General features: G+C 35.9%; 1 protein-coding gene across 1 annotated transcript in view; it reads right to left on the bottom strand.

The window, feature by feature from the left end:
• Positions 1 to 9,912, bottom strand: part of LOC107712833 (adenylate cyclase type 1-like) — a 79,678-nt gene that overhangs the window by 37,517 nt on the left and 32,249 nt on the right. Inside the window, exons 5-10 of the mRNA XM_016518197.1 lie at positions 8,638 to 8,749; positions 6,707 to 6,834; positions 4,645 to 4,803; positions 4,400 to 4,541; positions 2,987 to 3,142; positions 842 to 1,036 (exon numbers count right to left, since the gene is read on the bottom strand). Coding sequence (XP_016373683.1) covers positions 842 to 1,036; positions 2,987 to 3,142; positions 4,400 to 4,541; positions 4,645 to 4,803; positions 6,707 to 6,834; positions 8,638 to 8,749 — 892 coding nt within the window. The remainder of the gene's footprint in view (positions 1 to 841; positions 1,037 to 2,986; positions 3,143 to 4,399; positions 4,542 to 4,644; positions 4,804 to 6,706; positions 6,835 to 8,637; positions 8,750 to 9,912) is intronic.

Raw genomic sequence — 9,912 nt, 5'->3', positions numbered from 1 at the left:
GAGAGAGAGAGAGAAAGAGAGAATATATGTCGTGAGTCTGACAGATTTTCCCAAATCATTACTGTTGCCCCCATTCTGTTAGGGTGGGCGGACGTTTTACATGAATCGAAGTTGGGAGGGATTGGAGAGGACTGAATATAGGCAAAGAAATAGAGAACAGAGCAATGGAGAGAGCTAGTGAGAAAGGAGAGCGCAAGAGAGATGAGAGGGAGAGAGGATGTTGAAAGTGAGAGGAGACAGGGAGTCACGAAGCACAACAGAACAATGCGGGGGATGCTGCGTGTGTGTCTGAGGAAATTCTTCAATCCATCTCTTTCACATTTCGCCATGTCACTCCTGCCAATGCACTACTGCTGTATTAGGGACACCGGGCAGGTTGTCACACTTTTCACTTCGGCGAATATTTCCTAGAGTAGGTTTATTTTGTTCAAGTTTCTGCATAGCCATACACCACCATTCAAAAGTTTGGGGTCAATTTTTTTTTTTAAGAAATCGATACTTTTAGTCTGAAAGGAGTCTTAAGTGGATCTTTAGTGACATTAAAGACATTTATAGTGTTACAAAAGATTTCTAATTCAAATAAATGCTGTTCATTCAGCAAAGAATCCTAAAAATGTGTCACAGTTTACATAGAAATATGAAGCAGCACAACTGTTTTCAACATTGATAATAATGTTTTTTTTTTATATTTAATATTGTTAAAATTGCAATAATTCACAATATTACAGTTTTTATTGTATTAGTACTAGTGACAACTAGTCCTGCTCTCACATACATGTTTACCCATCATGCAGATGCATTAAACATTTAAGCCAGCCTTGTGGGTCAAGTGTGTACTCACTCTCTGCTCTCTCTCTCTGCTCCTGTATGTGAGGGTAATGAAGTTGAGGTCTGCCGTCTCTGACTCTGTCTGTCGTGCTTCTATCAGACGGCCGATGTAACGGTTCACTCTGGTCCCGGGAGAGTTCTGCACCATGCCTGCCGAAAATGACGTCCGATTGCGCAGCTTCTCAGAAGCTGTTCGTAGCGCTCGTCTCTGGAAACACAGGGAAAATTTACATTGAATTACAGTATCGCAGATTCCAAATTTGAAAATTCAAGTTTAGATACAAATAACTTCCAACTGAAATGAAGATTTTCAGTAAATAGTGTCATAAATTTAGGTTTCTTCTACATGCAAAGCTATGATATGACTTCAGAAGATTTAAAATATATTGCCAGGAGTCATATGGACCTCTTTTATGGTGATTTTTTTAGTTTGACAGAGTTAACATTACAAAATGACTTTATTTGTGTGCATACAGGCTTACAATGACATGAGGATGAGTACATGATTACAAAAGTTCATTTTAAGGTAAACTACCCCATTACAATTAGGTAAAAAGAAAGAACAGCACACTCACGTGTACTTTTAAACTCATCTACACACACATCAACAGTACATGGTGACAGATGGGTGTTCAACACATCTCAGCATATTTTCTCACACATGCAATGGTGATAAGATGTTTAATTATGCACTGATACAAGTCAAAACACACACACACACGCACATACAGAGAGAGTTAGACATGATGAGAACAGTAAATCTGCAGTAGTGATTGGATCTGTGTGCAATCATCCACTCATCTGAAGGAGTGGCATTAGAGAGTGCACTGGATTAACACAGTGAATGTGATTTGTGTGGGTGTGAAAGGTGACTTCGGGTGATTTTGGGATCTTGGATTAATACATGTTGGAGGATTTAAAAAAACAGCAATCACAATATATCATCAGCAAAGGAACTTTTCAATGACTGGTTGTGACATCATGACATGGTGATGTCTTAGCTCATAAATATTAATTGAGTTATCAATATTCATGAGCCAAACCTTTGTAAATTTGGTTGTTGTGCAGATACACTTGACTACATTAGGGCAGACCATTCTGATATGCCACTTCGATTGAACATCAGACCACAATTAATTTTAATTTCTCAAGTTAATAGTGAATAAGTGTTCCCTATTCTAAAGTGTTACCAATTTTACCTCATAAACTCAGTAATCTTAAACTGTAACAGGAGTGGTTTTATTCAGAGCACACCTCGCTTTTCAGACCGATGAGCTTTGTAAAAATCTACGCGTTTCAGAAAGGCGGGGCATAGAGGAGAAACAATAATGTACAGTATGTGGAAAATAATGTGTTTTTTTAACCTTAAACCGCATAAACACATTTCATTACACCAAATACACAAAATTATGTTCTTTTTAGCAACATCATATGACCCCTTTAAATCTGTTTATGTTTGAACAAAATAAAACCAAATGACTTTCATAGCCAGGTGTAATATACACTTAAATATAAATATTTCTTAATATTCATTAGCGTTTTGTTGTACTGTATAAGTAAATACAGTATGAGTTCAGCCAATCGCAGTCATTTGTATGACTAAACTATCACTTTCATTAATTTTGCTGGTGTCGATGCAGGGATTTTGTGGGTCAGTGGGTAGTCTTATTTTCTTTCTTTAAATAGTTAACTCTTTGAAATAATATCAGATGTTACAACTGTAAGGCTGGAATACATTACATGACTTTTAAGAAGAATTTAAAGACACAAGGCATCATACACTTCTGTTGTTCTGAACACAACAAACTCACACAGAAACTTACGCCTTGTTGCTGGGAGACACATGACAAATGAAAACGATGTGTTCTAAAATTCTCAAAATATCAAACAGTATCAAACAGAGTCTGTGACTATCATACACTACGCAATTTCTGTGAAATCTGTCAATTCAAACTGTCCAAAATCTGCAGGCTGGCTTGTTCAGACTAGGCAAAAAAAATTGGGCAAAGGTTGTGTAGTGTATTCCTTATATTCCAGATGTTAAAACAATTTTAACAAACTAGAAAACTATTTAATATCAGTCAACTATGTTTATTTGATGTGAAAAAAAGTGGCAGGTCATTGCCACCCCTGGTCCTCCTTGCTAATAATCACGCACCTTGTCATCATCCTCACAGGTCATGACGTTGGAGAAAGGGATCTCAGCCTTGAACATCTTTCTGCAGTGCATGAGCTGCACCAGAAGGTAACACACTGTCTTAAACTTCATCCTTTTCGCTGGCTTTATGTCTGATAGGATCAGCCCAGGAAAAATCTGCAGAGAGAGAGAAAAAGAGGGGGTGGGAAGAAATGTGGAATGAGGAAAGAGAAGAGATTAACTGAATGTGAGAAAATGGCTGCGGTGACTGTTGGCTGAAAAAAAAGAAGTGACTTAAAAAAGTGATATAAAGAAGGCGCTTCTAATCCATCTGTAAAGAACTCCGGATGGACTAGGATGTTTGTAAGGCTTTTGATTGTGCATGTGTGGATCATTTTATTGCATTGCACTCATCTCTCAGATCTGGAAGATACTGTTAAGATAGAAACTCAAACCTTTAACAGAAATAGACATCTTATGGGTGTTAAGGTTATCAGACCTTAGAGAGACTCGTGTATAAACAACCATTTAAACATTTGGGGTTGGTAAGATTTTTTCATGTTTTTTAAAAATGTCTCTTTTCATTTATTTGATGGAAAAAAATGCATCAAAACCCAAAATTTTTAAATATTATTACAATTTTAAATATATGTCTTTCTATTTTAATGTATTTTAAAATGCAGTTTATTTCTGTGATATCAAAGCTGAATTTTCAGCATCATTACTTCAGTCTTCAGTGTCACATGATCCTTCAGAAATCATTCTAATACGATTATAATTATTGTTATCATCAATGTTGAATATAGTTGAGCTGCTTAATATTTTTGTAAAAACCATGATATATTTTTTTCAAGATTGTTTGATGAATACAAATTTCAAAGTTCACAACAGATGTTTGTCCAGTTGCATGCTGAGAACATCTTTAAGAATGAATACTTCCTATATAGTCCACACGAATGAATACTACTATAACTTTAGCAATAACAAGAAGCAAATAGTTCATGGCTGTAATGTAAATATAGTCTATTGGCTATTGTAAATATAGTCTATTTAAATGTCCCACTTCCTATTTCAAAAGGAAAGACAGCTGCTCATCAACTGACTTCAGAGGTGCTTTAAAAAAGCTAAATGGGTAAATGGCTCTGTTTTGTTGTCAATAATTGTTAATCAAAAGCAGTCATTTTCTCAACCAGTAAAATTACCAAATCTTTACTGCCAATGTAGTCATGTAGGAAGAGAAACATAATACTACCCAATAATATTACTGCCTAAGTTATGCCAGCTTTTCACAATCCAGTCAAATTCTGGAAATTGGAAATTCTTTATTTACGGTTTAGTTTAGTTTAATAAAAAAAACACCACATTCCTGAAGTGAAATGCTTTACTATAGTGTGGTTTCATGTTGTGTATGATGTGATGATGATGTGTTTGTACCTTGCGTCTGTGTGAGGGCACGATGAAGAACGTCTCGATGGCGTGTTTGCTAAGGAAAGCGTGTCTCTCGTGGCCTAATCCCGGCTCTACCTCGTAATCTCCATTCAGACATTCCAGCGTTGCCCTGGTGATATGAACCTTCCTGTTGAGGGAGGGGCAAACAATCACACTCTCACCTTTCTGCTCATATAGGAAGAAATGGCATAAATATCTGAACATGTTTTTAAATGTGGTGAGTGACTGACCCAGGCAATCCTCCTGCCTCCATCATGTTAGCCAGTGTCACATCATTGGACCAGACGTCATACTGCCACTTGCGGAGCCCCAGAACCCCGCACAGCACACGGCCCGTGTGCAAACCCACACGCATGTTCAGGTCCACCTCAGTCGCTTCCGCAACAGACCTGATTATATACATATATTCACAAAAAAAGGTCAACTTTTCATTTTCGATATATGAGTGGTCTTTATACTGACACCTACTGGTGTGGATGAAGCATTAAAAAAGCAGAAGTTTTCAGTTACAGATTCAGTTTTAGAAATGGGTTCTCCAAACATGTGATACTAATTTACTAATTTAGGTAATACATTTTGCCAAATTTAGGCAATATCAAAATTCTGGCAACCAATAGAGCTTTTTATAAGCCATTGATAACCTTTGACTGGAACCTTTATTTCATGTGAGTGCACATTATTTCAAGCATTCATCCAAAGTACAATTTATTTAAGTGCTAAATAAATAAACGTTTAAGTAAATTAACTGATTTAAAAGAAAAGGTGCAAATATCAGGAAAGTGACATTCCAAACCAGGGAACTGGAAAGGTCCTTCAAATTTCAGTTTTAATTTTAGTTATAATCTGCTGTTCAATATCTTATTGTCTAAATATTACTTGAAGATAAAATTTGCTTATAAACTATAGTGATGTCCAAGCTGTGAACAAACTGTTTTCTTTTTTAAGTTGTCTGTTTTTTGATTGTTTTTTTTATTATTATTAATTTGTTAAACCTGTTCACAAACCATTGTAAATCATTCATTAGTAGATCAAAAGATTAACAAAAGATTAAACTGATTTGAACTTTTTTTTTAAAATTGCGATGAAAAGTAGCGACAGCTATTTTCTTCCATACTATGACATAAATTTGAGTGAAATAGATTATGAAAAAGTAAAAAAAAAAATGTAGGGTGGGACTTGGTTTTGTTCATCAAGTTTTGATGAGGGTTATTATAACTAAAAATAAAACTAAAAACATTCTCATTACTTAAAATATAACATTAACTGAAATAAAATAAAATAATACAAAATTTATTTTATTTCAGCTAGTCATATTCATTTTATTTAACTCGATGTACAAAAATACCTAAAACCTAAGTAAACATTTCTAAAAACTATATGGACATTAAAGTTTAAAAACTTTAATTAAAATTAAAATGAAAACTAAAGGCAAAAAAAACCCACAATAGTAACTCAACGACACTAAAATAACACTAAATGATTAGACATGTCCAGCAATGCCGCCAGAAAGAAATCTGTGGTATATCACAAAAAGACTGAGTTTTGACATTTCGATAACAAAATTAAGGTAAAAAAAAAAAAAAAAAAAGAAACATATGCATGGATGAATCATATACAATAAGTTCTATAGCAAATAGATCTTAAATGTATTTTAAATCACCACGTATAAACACCATAACAAACAAAATCACAAACAACAAGAAAGGTCCTAGAAAAATTCATTGGTGAAAACCTGTGGGAACCCTGAACCCTATATTTTCCTATCTAGAAAACTAGAGTCAGGTTTTTTGCCTCTTTTTCAAAAGCTCTTTATTCTCTCCTCATCCCTCACTATAATGCCGGATCTGATGATTGAAGAGAGAGAGAGCTTTGGCAGGAGGAATTTCTTCTCTGTTTGCTACCAGCACAAAGCAGGAGATCTACACTAATGTGAGACAGAAAGTGTGTGTGTGTGAGAAAGAGAGAGAGAGAGAGAGATGTCTTTCTGTGTGAGCTCTGGTCCGCGTATGCATGTGTTTGTGTGTGTGTGTGTGTGTGTGTGTGTGTGTGTGCATATTCTAGCACCTGTGTGAGGTGATAAGAGACTGCAGCAGTGAAAGCCGCCTTAAAATTCAGAGCAGAGAAATGAATATAGTGGAGCAGGTCTCTCTCACACACACACACACACACACACACAAATAAAATCACTATAGCTTTCAAATACAGTCTGTCAGATGATCGTAGCTGCTGCTGCTGCTGGCTGGCTCAGTGACTGCTGTTAAAACAAAATGAGATTTGGCCACAAACACTCACGTGATGGTGTCGATCATGTCCAGACCCATCTCCACACAGCAGTGAGCGTGGTCCGCTTTGGGCTGGGTCAGGCCGGACACACAGTAATAACAGTCTCCCAAGATCTTAATCCTCCTGCAATGGTTTTCCTGCCAATCAGACGCATAGAAGCATGATGGGAGTTTTTAAGAGACACACAAAGCCAATAAATTGGATGTGTAATTGAAAGCAAGTCTGATGATTAATGTCACTTATCCTCCAGGTTATACAGAATCTGATTTCTTACATATGTACGCAATTTATGAGTGACTGAAAGAATGATTATAGTACTGCTAAAACAAACTATTAGGATTTTTCCCTATTTTGACAGTTAATAAATGAGCAGATGAGAGTTTACTTACCTATCAAAATGAAGAAATATTATATACACTTCTATGTTTTTGTGCTTTGTTTTTCACTTTATTTGGAACTTGCATTCCAAGTCACAAACTGCCTATAGCAAAATTATGTATTGATAAATAGGTTTATAGTGAATTTTCAACATGTTCTCTGTTGAGGGGGGAAAAAAACCTTAACTTTAAAACCAAACTAAATTTTCTACACTTTTAAAATAAAAATGTTTGGGCTCAGTAAGATTTTATTTTTTTTATTAAATACTTTTATTCATCAAGAATGCATTAAATTAATCAAAAGTGACAGTGAAGACATTTATAATGTTACAAAAGATCTAATGCAGTTATTTTAAATGTTCTATTCATCAAAGAATCCTGAAAAAAAAATCACAGTTTCCACAAAAATATCAAGCATCACAAATGTATTCAATATTGATAATAATAAGAAATGCTTCTTGAACACCAAATCAGCATGTTAGACTAATTTCTGAAGGATCATGTGACCAAAGGGACCAAAAGAGACACTTTGTCAGATTTACACATTTTTTTCCCTAAAATATAGTTAAGTGGAAACACACCCAGATGCTGATACATAACCTTTTGCAAATATATTATCAGGATTAGACCCTCCACATTGATTAAACAGAACAATAAACCACTTTAGACTAAAGAGAGCAAGACAAACAGAAAGACAGAAAAGAAGAAACTCTACAGATCGATTGCTCTATTTCATTAGAAATGCACCATCTGGCACCACAGGGCAAGAGGAGACTGTGGGAAACCCCCTGTCATAGCACACACACACACACACACACACACACCATCTGTGCCAGTCATTTCCAACTGTTGTCTGAATTTCAAACTAATGTCAAACTTGGAAAAAAAAGTTTTAGCTTTTGTGACAGAGAGCTGCATTTCACAAAAAGCTTTACTTTTCTCTGGAACAGATTGTATTTAGCCAGAGATTTACACTTGCTGATTTGGGGATACAGAAAGACAAAGTGAGCCGTGAAATTGTTAGAAGAACGGAAAATTATGAAGGCGAAAAAGGCGAAAACCACAGTTTCACTTATTGGAGGATTGATAATTACAATGCATGACAAATATCCAAATAATGCAAAAGCCTCTAGTAAAAGCTGCAGTTGAAATGTGCAGTTTTCAACATCAAAGACTTTTTTCAGGATTCTGTGATGAACAGAAAGTTTAAAAGATCAGCATTTAACTGTGAAATAGAAATCTTTTGTAACATTATACTCTAAATGTTTTCACTGTCACTTATGAACAGTAGTGCATGTAAATTCATATTGAGTTTTTCTCAGTCAGAAGTCTTGAGTCCACTGTGATTTTTACGATGCTATAGCATAATACTGTTTCCAACACAAGCGCTTCCTCTCTCCTGCAGTGCACAGAGGGACTCTATGAGAAGCTGTGGCCACTAATGGGGATTATAATTATAATGATGATTAGCATATTGCAGTCAGACTGTGAGCAATCATATAAGTTACCACATATGCCCACTGATTTAAGATTCTCTCCACACACGTCAATAGCATTACTTACTGTAGCGAGTTCATCAAACTTCCCGAAGAGCTCGTTCAGCAGTTTGACCAGCTCCTGGGCTGTGCACTGTGAAGCTAGACTGGTAAAGCCCACAATGTCTGCAAACAGGATGCTGCACGGAACAAGAGGACAACAGGTTATGGTGATTCACACGAGACCTTACAGTGTTACACCTACACTGTTCTTTGTAACGGCATGTGGACGACTCACAAAAAACTGTTTTATCAGAAACATGTTTTTGAATGAACATACAGTATATAGGGTCTACTGAATCTGTTGGATTTTTCCATGAAAACATTACAGTCATTCAGATTATCCCAGGCCAAGGGTCCATGGGGTACTTAGCTCACCGTGAGTTTGACCCAACTGAGGGATCAAGGTTTGGCTGGTTAGTGTAGTCCAATTAAACACTCAGCATTGTATAATTCAATTATCATGTTGGTAGTGTTATTATTGTTAACAAAAACTAAATAAAAATGCAATGACAGAGAAATAGCGACAGATCTTGTATAACTGTATTGAATTTGTGGTGAACATTTCAGTGAAACGGATTCTCGTAAAAAAGTACAGTAGGGTGACGAGTTGGTTGATTAAATGAAGGAAGATCTGAATGTGAGTTTCCAGTCGACTCTAAGAAAAGTGGGTAACGCTTTAGATTACAACCCGCAAATGTACTGCATAAGTAAACATAATTTACAGCGTAACTTTTTTTTGTAATTACAGTGTACCTGTTCAGTACCTCTGTGTAGGTATAAGGGAACAATATGCGAAGTTTGGGGAATAAAGGAGTAATAATCTGTAAAATTACAAATTATTTCTACTGTAAGTATTTTGAAACTAAGGGGTACCTATTCTAATATTACGTGGTATGTATGACCTAACAACAATCTTATATTTGCAAGCGATTTAGCAAAAACGTACACTGTGTACTTTTTTATAGCCTACACATATAAAACACTCTGGTAATTGTTTCAATCCAAATGCTCAGTTGAGACTGTTAGGTTAGGAAGCTGGCTTGATTTGACCCAATTTGGGTTGATATCAGCAATAAGTAACTCGACGGTGCTGGGTTATGAATTTGGAGGACGTGAAAGAGAGCATGCAGCAAGTCACGCTAGTTCAAATGTGAACGGTTCTGTGTGCGACGCCATCCGTGTCTGCTGTGTTTAAGATGGGAACATGTGTGGAAAATAGGAGAAAACGAATCGAAGCGCAGACAAGGGACAACTTTGAAACTGTCTGGAGTGTGTTCCTTTAAAACTGCAGCAGTGAATG

Source organism: Sinocyclocheilus rhinocerous, unplaced genomic scaffold (genome assembly GCF_001515625.1).
Source record: "Sinocyclocheilus rhinocerous isolate Xijiao unplaced genomic scaffold, SAMN03320098_v1.1 scaffold478, whole genome shotgun sequence".
NCBI lineage: Eukaryota > Metazoa > Chordata > Actinopteri > Cypriniformes > Cyprinidae > Sinocyclocheilus > Sinocyclocheilus rhinocerous.
The sequence above is the reverse complement of the archived record's forward strand: the minus strand, read 5'-3'. Positions and strand labels throughout refer to the sequence as shown.